Source organism: Mizuhopecten yessoensis, unplaced genomic scaffold, assembly GCF_002113885.1.
Source record: "Mizuhopecten yessoensis strain PY_sf001 unplaced genomic scaffold, ASM211388v2 scaffold5547, whole genome shotgun sequence".
NCBI lineage: Eukaryota > Metazoa > Mollusca > Bivalvia > Pectinida > Pectinidae > Mizuhopecten > Mizuhopecten yessoensis.
Genome location: NW_018406103.1, coordinates 70612 through 86478, shown reverse-complemented (window position 1 = coordinate 86478; position 15867 = coordinate 70612). Strand labels below are relative to the sequence as shown.

The window sequence follows — 15867 nt, the reverse complement described above, 5'->3', positions numbered from 1 at the left end:
GCCAGAGGAAATGCGGACTACATGTAACACATCACTACAATGATAAATGATCTTGTAACACGAATAATACTATTGATTTCATGAACCAATACACTACCTAAATGCGACCTACTCTATATCACATTACAGATAATGAAAGGGGGGGCGTCAAAAATGGCTTCTTCTTTGATTTCAGTTTTCTTTTGGTGAGGTGTAGATCTAAACCTTTTCACAACAATCGTAGAAGCATAAAACTGAAATTCTCAAAAAGTTTTTTTCCCAAAAGACCATTTCTTTTCAAAATAACAATATATTGAAGGATCATTTATGATGCAACCAAAACTAAGGATTATGTACTAAAGTAAACATTGCTATGGTGAGTTATCAGATACTTAGAGACAAATCACAGCCAGAAGCCATTTCAAGCAATGATATTTTCCAAACAAAAATGGGTTCATCTTAGAATAAAAGTATCTTATAACTTGTATACCAAACATACGTTGATTATAAAAGGACTAGGTCATGAACTACAAGTGACAAAAATATAATTCCAAAATATGTGGTGGAACATATTCCAGGAATAGATAAAATGACCATTTGGTCTGTACAACAGCAATCATAGCTAAGTGTATAGTCAATAATTACGACTGAAAACAGATAGAAAAGAAGAAAATGTTTGTTCCAATTTAGACGGGATGAAGTGTATTTAATCAACAGAGAAGATGTATCGAAAATATTTGTTGGTTTATTCCTTTTCAGGATGGCCACCATCAGTGCAATATCTATGGAATTCTATGATTGTATGATTCTTTGTGACTTTGTTTTTATATAAATATTAAAGTTAGGCGCCGTATCAAAAGCTGATGACATTGTGCAAAATGCATAGTATGAAATGAGTTCCAGTGGCAGACTTGCAAAAAATAAGGGAAAAAAAGGAATGAGAGGCTTTGAGTTTGGTTTCAAACTGGTGATTCTAGATTTACAAGAAAACAACTTGTTTCAAGCTTTGTCGGAACTTCTTAGCCCTTTTTGGTGCAACTGCTTTAGATTTTGAAGATTGCTATGCTAGTCATGATAATAAAGGATTCTTGATATAAGAGCACACATTCCCATAGTCCTTTGACCAACTGGGCAATGGCAGTAGAAATCTTTTATTGTTTTATTATCATTTGGTGTCGTGCTGTATTGAATCCATACATTATATTTTGTCTGGCTTTTATGTTTCCAACAAATCTGACACCGGATGAGGTCTTGAGAATGCTGATACACCCATATTTCATAATCTTTACGAGTTTTACCTTTGCTCTCTTGGAAAGAACTGGTTAGTTCACCCTCTGAGCCAAACATTCTGTTTTTGTAAGTAGACACTTCATGTGTTGTGCAAGTTCTATGTCTTTTCTATCAGTTTCCAGTAATCTTTGATCAACTGGTCCTCGCATCCAATTTAGACATGCAGTCACAATCTTTAGCACTACCTTAATTATATCAATGAAGCAATTTGATATTAACTGAGTTTAAAAAAAATAGCCAATACTAAGAACGGACATTATAAGACTACAATCCATCGAGATTTAGTAACTGTTCTGTCAATGTTAACCTGTATTAATACCAGATGCCTTTAACATTGGTAAAACAGCTCTAAAATAACGATCAACGACTACATTGTCGTGTTGCTCCAACCATGTTGTTACGCTTGCATCATTTTGACTTCCAGAGAATGGTTCTACTGTGTCAAAACTGTAGCCATCAGATAGATGTATGCTCATGAATTTAAGATAATTGCGCACTTTCTGGCCACAGTAAGACATTCTCTGAAGCTTATGGTCAGCACTTTTTTAAACATAAATATATGTACCATCTATTAAGGCAATTACTTTGTCTCCAAAGAATGTTTCTGAGAATAAAGTATTGTGTTAAAGCATCTTTTCCCTACTCAAATGGTCCGCATCAGGAACACTGGAACTATAGCCTTATTCAATGCTTGGTCTACAGAATGAAAGGTTTTCAAAATGATAAAAAGGGAAATGCCACAAAATACGGAACACTTAATTCCAAAAGATATCAGTCTTCATCTTAACCCAAAACAGTAAAAGAGCATTTTGTATAGATTTGGTATGTAAAGAAGAAGAAAGAAATTGGACCAAGAACGAATGGATTTTGAGAAACTGTGTTTAGCCATCCTGTTCAAGCTTTGCAGCCAGGGTCATCCAAAAGACAAAAATTGAGAGTGAAGGCTGGTTGATTCTTTGATAAAATGAACAACACTTCTAAAAGGTCATCACTTATGTCAGACGACCTACTTCATAATTAAGAATTCAAAGACTCTCTTCCTTATAGGATAACCTGTGCACAGGGGTTCAGGTATTTGCAAATAAGATGAAATGAGCATACACGAGATGACGCAGAACAATACAATTTGTGTGGAAATGAACTGACACCTGGCACGATTTGGCAGAAGTGTGGAATTGCTCTCCTTTGAATTAAAATTGTTAGAAAACAACATCTTTTATGTCAACAGGACCAGTAAAAGAGGTCCTTGATTGTTAGAGAGGAAAACTTCTAGTAGTTTAATCTTCCAAACGTTCTGTTTCGGATCCTTTTTTGCGCAGATACCTCATGTAGTTTCGGACAAATACTAACTTGTTCATTTGAGCAACCTTTGCCCCTTTTGGTCAGTAAATCCAAAAGCCAGTTATATTATGGATTTTCTTTTGCATTTCGTGTACCTTTAAATTTACGAGATATGTTGGCGACCTTTACCAATACATTTACTCTTTATTATCAGATGAATATCAACAAATGAGTATGAAATATCTCCCAAAAGCAATGTAAAAACAAAAATCTGATAATAAAATGTACAAGAACAAATTCTAAAAAGAGACAACGGTATGACATTTGATCTAAAAATTGATTGTTAACAAAAAACTTATTAATCACGCCAAGTGATGAAGCAAATCTGAATAAGGAATTGTTTGTGACCTAACATGCACTGAAAGGTTTATTGCAGGCTTGCAACGAATTTCATTACACATTACCTGTAATCAGGTGCATTGCTTGTAGAAGGGCGCCAGGGAGGTGTCTTAGGTCCCCATCTTTTTGTTTTGGGTACACAGGGTACTTTGTTGTGCGAAATGAATATGTTTTTGGGTTTTTTGACTGAATTTTGGAATACATATTACACTACTTCTTAAAACTACGAGTTTTTTGGTATATAAGAATAATAAGAATGACAAATCCTTTATTTTACATTGGTATACAAGAATAATAAGAATGAAAAACCCTATGTTTTAACTTGAAATTTTCCCAAAATGTTTGATTAAATTTTAATTCTGGATGAAAATGTTCTTTCCCAAGTAAAACGATGCAAAAATTATGATTTTATTTCAGAAAAATACTTTCAGACTGATATTCGATTTTTCTCAACAACAGCATAAACTTCGTAGCACTTCTGAAGCAAAAAGTAGGGGGGTGGGGGTTGGGGGGGCAGTCTCCTATATACTTTTCATGTTGAAAGTGACAATCAATATGTATTCTGTGTCGTTTTACATAGTATGAGATAAATTAGTATAATACCTGTCACTGATACGTACAATTTGTAAAGTTATACATATTCTGTGTTGCTGTATATCTATATTACGTGATAAACTCATTTTATAGTATGCGATAAATTGGTGTAAAATCTGTCATCTGGTACAATGTAATTCTATGTTGACTAATGACTGGGGCTATTTTTGTCAATGGTAGGATATATAGTGTTGTTTGTATTAGTCATGTACAAAAATACGCTCAATATATGTAATCGACGAGATAAGCTCATTCCTTATACTGCGCATGTGTGTAGCAGTATCACATGTTCCTTGTTAGCAACGACAACGGCGATAAAATGGCGTAAGTATTTCGTAACAGGACAGAGGTTCAGCTAGCGTGCTATTTAACATAATACTATATGTGCTTGTATGCAGTATTTGCATCACCATCTATCTAGTTTTACAATGTAGTCATGTGCTATTTTGTTTGTTTGTTTGGGGGTCACAGCTAGTAACGTTCACACAACGGCTAAAGTCATACGAAGGCTAGTGCATCGGGAAACACCACGAAACAAAAGAATAAGGAAGTGAAAAAGAAACAAATCTGGATCACAAATGTTGCAATGGGGACAGCAGATTTGTATCTTCTTCATTGACCGCAAAGCAGAAAAAAATCCTATTCTGCACGGGCTACACATATAGATGCATTCTTTGATGCCTTGTGTGGTCCAGAACTCGTTAATAATTACTCTTTTATTTTAACTCGTAGTGTCCCATTATTGTATCCATGGCATGTCAAGTCTTACCCGTCAAGAGTTTTTCTCGTGATATATGTAAATTGGCAAAGGACTTAAAGCGGAGTGATCATATTCGTACAGTATATCGGCGTCTGACCTGTTACCGGTATTTTAGTGTTTACATAGCTGAAGAAGAACCTTGCATGTGTTGATCGTTTACCTGTTACAAGTAGCATTGCTGCGCAACCTGCATATCCTCGCGTTATCGGGTGACACACTTTAAACCCACCTAATAAATGGCCTGCAAACAACAAAAGCACACACACTTAAATTCAGCTTTATGTTTTCTGTGATATTGTAAATGAGAATAACAGTGTTATTATCTTAGAAATAAGTTTTGTTTAAATTATTAATGTATATCTTTAAACTAACACATGGGTTTAACTAACAAGATGATTATATGGAAGAATAGGTTTTTAAGCTAAACGTGTATTTTATACTCAATAAATATAGTTCATTTTTCTACATGTTAGGAACGAGCATTTAAGGTGTCCTTGAAATAGTCAAGGAATGTGAAAGTACATCTGTTGATTATGTGGCACCCTGTTGTATTAAGTGTTTATTAATATTTTGGCTTTAATATTGATTATTTGGATTTGATAGAAAATAAATAATTTTTTCTTGAAATTTGCTTATGATTGTGTAACATATGTGTTATGTGTTGTACTCTTTTGTTGACCGGACTGACCATTTCGGACATGCATGCGCAATGCGACGCTTCTTTTCTTTTCCGTTTTTCTTGCTCTCTTTGTTCACTTGGGCACTTAACTTACAAGGGGTTAGACATACATTTAATGCTGGTAGTGGAAAGTATATATATATCATCGATGGCTTCTTGATTTGATTGGTATGCTTGATCGATAATTGAGCTAAGCTATCCTCAGCACCACATGCAGGGTAAGTCATTTACAGAATATATATACATGTAATTAATCAATTATTATTATTTGGAAGGTGTTTATTTAAGACTTGACGTAAATTCCTCTGTCTGAATTAGTCGTGACTAAAAGTAAAAGTAAAATATGAATTACATTCTATACTGAGAATGTTCTATAATTGAAATTTGCATGTAACGATACTATTATTCCATTGTTTGGTTAAACTGATTAGGTTGTTGTTGTTGTCATAGAATTGTGTTCTTGTCCTTTTTAATATTCCATTGTTCGCGTCATGTAAAAGTTACCGTGCGGTGTGTTTGATTCGCAATATGTCTAGTATGTGTCTGTTTTGTACAATAAGTGTTTTATATCATTTTAGGGATTCCAAGATAATGTAATAAACTACAAGAAACAACCAATGTTTGTCGAGTGATTTGTGCAAAGAACCCCGATTGCACAATTACAATTATTCAACTAGATTAGAAATTGTTTACGCACTCTTAAAGATTAACTTTTTATGATATTGTTTAGTGACATACAATAATAGACTATCACTACAGTTCAGAAAAACACGTTTATAATGTTATCTTACTTTGCGTTAAATGACATCAACGACTTGCCATCACCTCTATTGCTTCGTCACATATAGCGACCTTAACTTCCTTGTCACTGTATTTTAAAGGGCCATTTTCCCCATTTGATAAGACGTGCACCGATCAGGCTGTGTCTTTAAAGATATAATAAGATAACAATACACAAGATTGACCTTTAGGATTTTTTTGTCGTATGCGATTCTTCAGCCGAATTGGTATTTATGTTAGTCGCTTGGAGACTGTGATTCATCATTTGAGACCGCTCCCGATGCAATAACTGGGAGGTGTACGGTACAAGGCGCAACGTTGATGTGCCTGCAGTTTGCAAGATGTCGATGTTTAATAGGAACTACAATTCACATTAATTTACGAACCTGTCTGCGATCTTCATCGACACACGAGCCGAGTGATCCACCACTTAGAGTGGTATGTGATTATCTCGTTAGAGACAATTTTTGAGTTACAAATTGTTACGTTAAACAAAACCGGTTGTATTATCTAGCGGTCGTTGCTGTTTCAAACGGAGCAGGTACCCCGAAAGGATGGCAGTTATTTTGCGTTGTAATAGGTTTGCCGACTTAAGAGTAGAGTCTGGCCTTGTTCTCTTTTGGCATGCATGTTTGTCCGCTGTGCTACAACGCCTTTAACCTACTATTTCTTAATGGGGGGTTTTGTGATATATACTCCAACGAATCCTAACAGATTTCTAGATAATGATACCAAAATATAAAGACATTTATTTTGTTCTCTTTACCATACTTGATTCTCCTAAAAAAATCAACTTAACTTCAATAGGAAACAATTCATTGTTTACTATCGTTAATGGCATCCAATCTACACCTTATTCATTCTTAAGTTATGAAAGTGGATGTCTCAGTTTTAAGGGTTGTAGATAATGGATCCGATTTTCATCACGTATCTATTTTTATACAATTTGAAGAATAACGGTGGTTACATTTAAAGTCTGAAAGACTGTAACCAAATATGATATAAATATAATTTTGTATATTAATTTTGTTTTATATTTATGTCTCCGCCAATTGATATGTACGTTAACTCAAAACATTTTTTTTAATCTTTATAGAATGCAGGAACCTGGTGTCGTACTTCAAAACCAATGCGATGAAAGTTTAGAATACGACAAAGATCAGTCTGGTGATCACATCGAACCAGTGCCAATACTGGATATTGAAGTAAAGGACGAAACATGTGTAGTAAGTAGCCTCACGCTTAAAACGTATGCTTTTATCAATCGCTATTATGTTCGGAAAATTTGATATATATTGCAAGTTATAAAGATGTTATTCATGCACAAGTTCAGCTGATTATACTTTACAATGTTACTAAATAAACAAGAAGATATAAAAACCAGCCCATGTCTTTAGGAAGGGTCACCATATGTAATATGTAAGGATGTTGGATAGTTTTTCCTCTAAAGCGTTCGTAATTGACATCAGGAACAAAATCTGGTGATTTCCTTACTTTAAATTAAGAATTCAGGAATGAAGATTCCGAATTCAACATCTTTATATAATTCCCATAATCACTAACTGATTGGATATAGTATCAATCGGATTGATAATGAATGAATAAAAGTAATGTACACTGAATGAATTTTTTGAACATGTCCGTAAATACTTTTTTTCAAATTTTAGGCTCAAATAGATCCAGGCTTTCTGCCAAACGATGTGATACTGGTAGTAGAAGAAAAATATCTTCATGTAAACAAAGCCTTACTAGAGTCAGCTTCACCTGTTTTTGATGCTTGGCTTAAGAAAGAGTGGCAACAAGACGAGTGCACTGACGACACTAAAAGGAAGCTGGAGTTCCCTGGGAAAACATATGATGAGATGGCCACATTCTTAAAATGTCTTCTGCCCTTTTTCCCTGACAAAATCACAGGTAATGATGAAACGTGCCGTTACTAGGACACATTTAATAGACTAAGAACAGGACTAGTTCAGTATTCATAATTGTACAGATTTCACAAAAATTCTTCCACAATATTGAGTCTGTCTCGGTTGGGTATGATCATTTCCACAAGCAGTCTCAAATATTTGTGTAAAAAAAAACAGTATTGTTTGAAAACGTCTCGGATGTTTATCCCGCCTGTCTAGTATCAGCCTAGCGATGGGGCAGTTTTGTTTCCTGCGACCAATCAAATAACTCATTATTTGTCTTAAATTTTGCCAGGGCATATGAAAGGGGCGCACAGAACGTAAGTGATCGAACGTAGCCCCCTGATATTCGATGATGAAAGATGGATAATAGTGTATCGATTGAATACTGAATTTATGGGATCATTTGCGGGTACAACTTTTGGTCGGTGATGATTCTTCAAAGTGTCGCAGTTCTTGGCGCTCAGGGCAGAGATTGTTCACATTGTACAGGATATACTCTATACACGACAGAAACGCGGGATCACTCAATGATTAATGGTATTAGAGTAGACATAGATATTTTCCATTGGAGTGACATTTCAGTCAAAACACCTTTTCAAATAATGTTTAAGTATGTCCAAGACATAAATATTAGGATTATCTGTTTAAATGTGGAGGAAAATGGCGTCGAATCATATTTAAAATTTCATCTGAATTTATAGTAACAAAATAAATCATACTTCCCTCTAAATCCTGTGTATTTACAGATAAAAATCTGGATACAGTACTACCTTTAGCAGATGAGTATCGGACAGAAAACTTGATCACAGAATGTGTGGAAGTCATCCGAAACCACGTGGAGTCTGTCTCCAAGGTTGATATATACATTCCACCTTCCCGGGTCTTCACATACCTACGCTGGATTGACCGATATAATCTCCACACGGGTAAAGAATGTGTTGTGAGGTTAGCATCGTACCTGAAAACCGAAGAGCTAGAGGCAGATGCAGACTACGAAAATGTCAGCCCAGGACTTCAACTGGATGTATCTAATGCCAGAGCCAAGCTACTTGAGAGTCTATTTGTGTTCAGTGTAACAGAAGCGGAAAGTAAGCCTATGTATCTAGTTTCATTTCATAGAGACATTTCACCAGACAAAAAACAAGAGGATATTATGTTTGAAATAATATATCGTGACATGTTTTCACCTACAATAATGGTGACTTCACAAACGAATTTTACAACAAACGTGATTGGGCAACTTTTACGTTAAACTTTCCCTTAGTAGTAACATTCCAGACCATCTGAACCCCCTTTTTAGCGAGTTTATATTATTTGCTATTCAAGGATCCCCATGCCTGCAGTTGGACGGGTATCCTTAATAATCTATTTGAAGAATATGAGTGCTCTTGATAGTTATAAGTATGTATGGGATTCCAATGTCTGCCATGTTAACAAGTTTCTTAGATCGTATTCCGTGCTTCCTTACCTGTTAACGAATACGAATGACTTTACCTTTTTTTCTCTTGGAGAGTACTTATATCGATGCTCTTTGTTAAATTAAGGTGTGGCGTTTGAATTATCATGTTAATATTATTTTAATAATTGATTAGCTTTTTTTATTATTTTTAATATATTTTTTTGTTACAGAAAAGATGAACCAGTTCAAAATTCCACTCTCCATTCATTATATGGATGAATGGAAAAATAATGTAATAGAAATTGTGGAGGCGTTTCTCATAGCATCAACAACAACACCAAATACGGCTCCAGGCCAGTCAATGTTTCACCCACCAAACATTCAAGTGGTTACTCAGGCTTTTGGGGTGCCCTTTGGGCAAGTGGTTAGCAACATGACGCCGCAAATTATACCATCGATCGCACATGTTGCTACCTTTGCATGCATATCTATTTGGGATCGGTTGAAACTCTCAAGAAGTTATGCAAAAAGCATAAACAGATTAACGTCACTAAAGATAAACAAGTCAGAATTTAAAAACGTTGGTCAGCACATTATGCGACCGACGGTGATAAAGTACGGGATGGCATGGAACGGCATGTACTTCAGATGTGCAAATGCACTTGAAATTATGAAGTTTTTGATACGGGTTGTATACATATAGAAGAATCNTAGATTAACGTCACTATCGATAAACAGGTCAGAATTCAAAACTCTGTGGTCAGCACATTATTCGAACGATGTTGATAATGTACGTGATGGAATGGAACGACATGTGCTTCAGATGTGTAAATGCACTTGAAATTATGAAGTTTTTTATACAGATTATATGCATATAGAAGAATAACACCAGACGTTATTACTAGTAATATTGGTGACAGTGTACAAATGTAATTACTTGAAATATTGGTGACATTGTACATATGTAATTACTTGTCATATCAGTGACCTTGTACACATGTTATTACTTGTAATATCGGTGACATTGTACAGATGTAATTACTTGTAATATCGGTGACATTAAACAGATGTTACTACGTGTTATATCAATGACATTATACAGTTGTAATTACTGTTGATATCGGTGACATTGTACATATTTAAATACTTGTAATATCGGTGACATTGTACAGATGTTACTACGTATGATATCGGTGACATTATACAGCTGTAATTACTGGTGATATCTATGACATTGGACACTGGTAATTACTGGTAATATCGGTGACATTGTACATATTTAAATACTTATAATATCAGTGACATTGAACAGATGTAATTACTGGTGATATCTATGACATTGGACACTGGTAATTACTGGTGATATTTATGACATTGGACACTGGTAATTACTGGTAATATCGGTGACATGGTACAGATGTAATTACTTGTAATATCGGTGACATGGTACAGATGTAATTACTTGTAATATCAGTGACATTGTATGTATGTAACTACTTGTAATACCAGTGACATTAAACAGGTGTAATTATATGTATTATCAGTAACATTGTACAGATGTAACAACTTGGAATATCGCTAACATTTAAGAGATGTTACTACGTGTTATATCAATGACATTATACAGCTGTAATTATTTGTAATATTGGTGACATATGTAACTTCATTTTAATATCGGTGACATTGTACACTGGTAATTACTGGTAATATCGGTGACATTAAACAAATGTAATTATTTGTAATATCGGTGACATTGTATGTATGTAACTATTTGTAATATCAATGACATTATACAGCTGTAATTACAGGTGATATTGGTGACATTGTACATATTCAAATACTTGTGATATCAGTGACATTGAACATATGTTGTTACTTGTAATATCGGTGACATTATACAGCTGTAATTACTGGTGATATCGGTGACAAGGTACAGATGTAATTATTTGTAATATTGGTGACATTTAACAGACGTTACTACGTGTTATATCAATGACAGTATACAGCTGTTATCACTTGTAATATCGGTGACATTTTATGTATATAACTACTTGTAATATCGTTGACATTAAACAGGTGTTATTTTTTGTAATATCGGTGATATTGTACAGATGTAATAACTTGTTACATCGGTGACATTATATAGAGAATATATATGAATAATTTAATCTTGCTTGTAACAAGCATTTTCATTGGCTTAAAAAATTATGTTATCAGCCCATAACGTAAAAAAATGACGTCGCCGTTTGTAACGTCGCTGTTGATTGTCTGATACAGCAGCGCAATAATTTCTATGAGAAATAGTCCATCAATATAAGTGTATTTCCATAGGGATTGTGTATAGTAGATTAAATTATAAGGATTAACTTGAATATATTTTTTATGTTATGGAGCTATAACATGAAAAATATATTCAAGTTAATCCTTAACTAACTGTCTGTTTCCGTTAATCTTGGTGTCCGATAATATGGCCTATGTCCATTTGATGATTCTATCAGATGTCCATCTGATCAGCTTCACTTATGATCTGATGCTCATTTGACAAATTAATTTAATCAGAATCAGAATCATAAATAACGCGAATGCGTTTACTTGTATTGTTATTACCATAGTTAAACACTACATCACCATTAATGGTCGCGCTAGAAAACATACTGGGGCATCCTGTTGGCTTGGGAATGTTAGACATCACTTCTTTTCCTTCTTTTTGGGCGGTAATAGGAGCAATGTCCTGAAAGTGTTCGATATCATTTCAAATTGACTCTACCAATTCCTGAAATGATCGACCCGGCATGTCATCTAGATTACTAGGTACGCAGGCCGCCATTGTCGATTTCGAGCTGGAGTAGCTACACAATATAGAAGACATATGTTTTTGCTGCTGGATTGATGCTGTACTGTAATTGTTAATAGAGGCAAGGTTTTTGTGTCCTGAGTGTTGTTGTACCAGTGTCGGCGGCACTCCAGCGTGTACCAACGTGCTAATCGCGGTTTTCCGAGCACTATGATTGACCTTTCGGCCTGGGATCCCTGACTCTCGCACATTGTTTTCACAATACACCCCAAGGTATTTTTGCCCATTGGTTGCGACACATACCAGTATTCGCTGTTTTCATTGCACTTCTTATGTACCCCCAGATAGAATGGATCCTCGTCCCTCTTTATGCTGTCTGGCCGTCTGGCTGCAAACTCTTGATACATCATGACGGGAAACCTCGGATTTCCTGTTGACAGTACAATAAATGTATTATTTTTCTATACAGCCATATTTACTGTAAATACAAATTATTATAAACTGTAAATCATAATTTACAAAAAATTTCATATGAAATTTCAGAAAGAACCATCCAGTACTTGAGATATAGCGAGAACAAACTTCAAACAGAGCCCCACCCCTCTGCCCCTAGGGTTTCATACCCACCGTTTATACAAAATTGAGACCCCTTTACCCACGAATGCTTCAGACCAAATATGGAACTAATCCTTTCATTCTTACAGAAGAAGAAGGATATTAAAGAATTTGCTATATTTCCCCTAGTCGGCCCCACCCCTCAGCCCTTAGGGGGGCCAGACCCACCATTTATACAAAATTTAGTCCTCTTCGCCCAAGGCTCCTCCAGACTAAATTAGGATAAAATCCCTTAATCCCTGCGGTAGAAGAAGGATTTTAAAGGTTTCACCTCTATTTCCCCTATTGGGCCCCGCCCCTCAGGTCCCAGGAGGGGGGGGGGGGGGGGGGCACACCAAACGTTTATACTAAATTGGTTCCCCTTTACTCAAGGATGCTCCATTGTACTCTGTATACTAATCAAAGGCAAATTCTCCTGACCTCCATTTATGCTCTTAATGACATTATTCTATTAAATACACAGACTTTTCTTTATGGATGTCGAAGACCCGATATCAATATGAATATAAGTATCTTGGAGATGGTTCAGAGATTCGTTAAAGACACAAGACGCTTTTACTAGATTACACTTACTTGTTTATCTTTTTTCAAATGATTTTGCTGTATGGAATGATACCAGTACATAACTATATTTCCCCTGTTGGGCCCCGCCCCTCAGTCCCCAGGGGGGCCAGACCCACCGTTTATACAAAATTAAGACCCTTTTCCCAAGGATGCTCCACACCAAATCTTTTCATTCCTACAGAAGAAAAAGGATTTTAAAGAATAATTATGTTGCTATGTTTTCCCTATTGGGCCCTGCCCCTCAGGCCCCTGAGGGGCCAGACCCACCATTTATACAAAATTTAGTCCCCTAGGCCCAAGGATACTCCAGACTAAATTAGGATATCATCCATTAATCCCTTCGGTAGAAGAAGGATTTTAAAGGTTTTACCTGTATTTCCCATATAATGGGCCCCGCCCCTCTGCCCCCAGTGGGGCAACACCCACCGTTTATATAAATTTTTGTCCCCTTGGCCTAAGGATGCTTCAGACCAAATTTGGTAAAAATCTACTTGGCCGTTCAGGACTAGAAGCGTTTTAAAGGAAAAGTTGACGGACGACGGACGACAGACGCTGCGGTATTGCATAAGCTCACCATGGTCATAAACAATTTTATTTACAAATGTACTTAATTTGGTTAGTGTGCATTGATGAGTATGAGATTTATCTCCCTTTACTCAATAAATTACCAGAAATGTAACGTTTCACTTGAAACTGACCAGTTTACCTTGGAATATTACTATTATTAGTAAACAAGTGGTCATTAACTATTGTATCGGCTAGCTATCCAACTTTAATGTGGCATATGCATGATAACATAATCAAATGATTCAAATCATAAGTGTTTGTTTACCTTTTCCCAGGAGATTTTTCTCGTACATGATGTCAATTTCCTCAGTCGTCAAAGGCTCCGCTTGCTTAGCACGGTTTACTTTCCCGTGTTGTTTCAACAGTTTCCTCTTTGATGCTAATTCTTCCCTTGAGTATGTAAATTCTCTGTCGGAAATAATATCAACAGTAAGCCCTTTCTGTTTCAGGTGTCGATTAATACTGGTCGGGATTGATTTCAGAGTGTCCGGTTCATATTCACCACCGTTTGATTTCTGTGCATTCATGAAAAACAATGCAAGGTATTGGTCCAGTTCCTTTCAGTCCAACTCTCCTAGTTGTCGCTGTTCATTCTATGATTTAAGCCACGTTGTAAACTTGTTCAGGTAAGATACAGTTTTACGTACAGTGTTTACATTTCTCATCTGTTCCACAAAATGGTGAGTTGGCTCGGCCTCGTTACACACTGTTTCGTCCTCACACATGACCTCATTAATAGTTTCTGTTAAAACGACATTCTCCGCTTCGTCGTGTTCCTTCGCCATGTTTTGTTTGTCAATAAGATCGTCCAACTCCATTATCCTATTTGCCAACGAGTTCAAAATCATCTCACCTTGAGCCGAACGCGACATTTTTTCATAGAATCTCGTCTGCTGCGCACGCATAGAAACGGCACGATAACTCCATATGTGTTCCGGACCGAATAGTCAAGAGGTGTTCCGAAAATCCTGATATGCATTTTGTATCATATAGGGCGGGAATTGCGTATTAAGTAGTAATTAAGTATGTGATAAGCAGCTGTAATTACTGTTGATATCGGTGACATTGTATACTGGTAATTACTGGTACTGTAATATCGGTGATATGGTACAGATGTAATTATTTGTTATATCAATGACATTATACAGCTGTAATCACTGGTAATATAGGTGACATTAAACAAATTTAATTATTTGTAATATCGGTGACATTGTATGTATGTAACTATTTGTAATATCAATTACATTATACAGCTGTAATCACTGGTAATATCGGTGACATTGTATGTATGTAACTACTTGTAATATCGGTGTCATTGTATGTATGTAACTACTTGTTAAATCAGTGACATTATACAGCTGTAGTTACTGGTGATATCGGTGTTATTGTACATATTTAAATACTAGTAATATCGGTGACATTGTATGTATGTAATTATTTGTAATATCGGTGACATTGTATGTATGCAACTACTTGTTATATCAATGGCATTATACAGCTGTAGTTACTGGTGATATCGGTGTTATTGTACATATTTAAATACTAGTAATATCGGTGACATTGTACAGTTATGATTTTTTGTAAATACTTGTAATATCGGTGACATTTTGCAGATGTTCCTTCGTGTGATATCGATGACATTGTATAGTGGTAATTACTTGTAGTATCGTTGACATTGAACAGATGTAATTGTTTGTAATATCGGTGAAATACAGATATAATTATTTGTAATATCGGTGAAATGGTACAGCTATATAATTATTTGTGATATCGATGGCATTGACTAGATGTAACTACTTGTATTATCGATGACATCGTACAGAGGTTATTACTTGTGAAATTGTTGACATTGTACAGATTCTATAACTCGTATTTACGTTTATTTAAATGGAGTTATCATTAATATTGATTTCGTGTATCCAACCTTTGCACTTAGAACACTGAGCAAAATTGTGGTTGTTTTTCATATCAGGAATTTATAAAATACACAAAAATACGTGCAAGAAATTTGCATATTAAAATGTTGGGTTTTTCGTATATAGAATTTTGTTATTTATGTTATTTATGTTTTCAATTTAAATGTATGTATTTCAAATAGACACCTCGACAATAACATGTGATTTCAAAATAGCTATGATTTACATCTTTTCACGTAACATATATAAAACGAGTTTACAACAGTCCTGCAGAGTAGATTCGAAAGCCGTCGTAAAAATAGTTTTCAAGATATATTTCGTTGGTTTTTATGTCATT

At 35.3% G+C, this 15867-nt stretch overlaps 1 protein-coding gene and 1 pseudogene across 1 annotated transcript; one reads left to right on the top strand and one right to left on the bottom strand.

Annotated features, from left to right (window-relative positions):
- Positions 1 to 3808: 3808 nt before the first annotated feature.
- LOC110450938 lies at positions 3809 to 11600 on the top strand. The gene is made up of 6 exons (XM_021498751.1): positions 3809 to 3867; positions 6859 to 6988; positions 7430 to 7676; positions 8422 to 8763; positions 9305 to 9491; positions 11573 to 11600. Exons 1-6 carry the CDS (start codon positions 3830 to 3832, stop codon positions 11598 to 11600), a joined length of 972 nt encoding a protein of 323 aa, XP_021354426.1. The 5' UTR covers positions 3809 to 3829.
- LOC110450937 lies at positions 11316 to 14432 on the bottom strand (annotated as a pseudogene).
- Positions 14433 to 15867: the final 1435 nt, after the last annotated feature.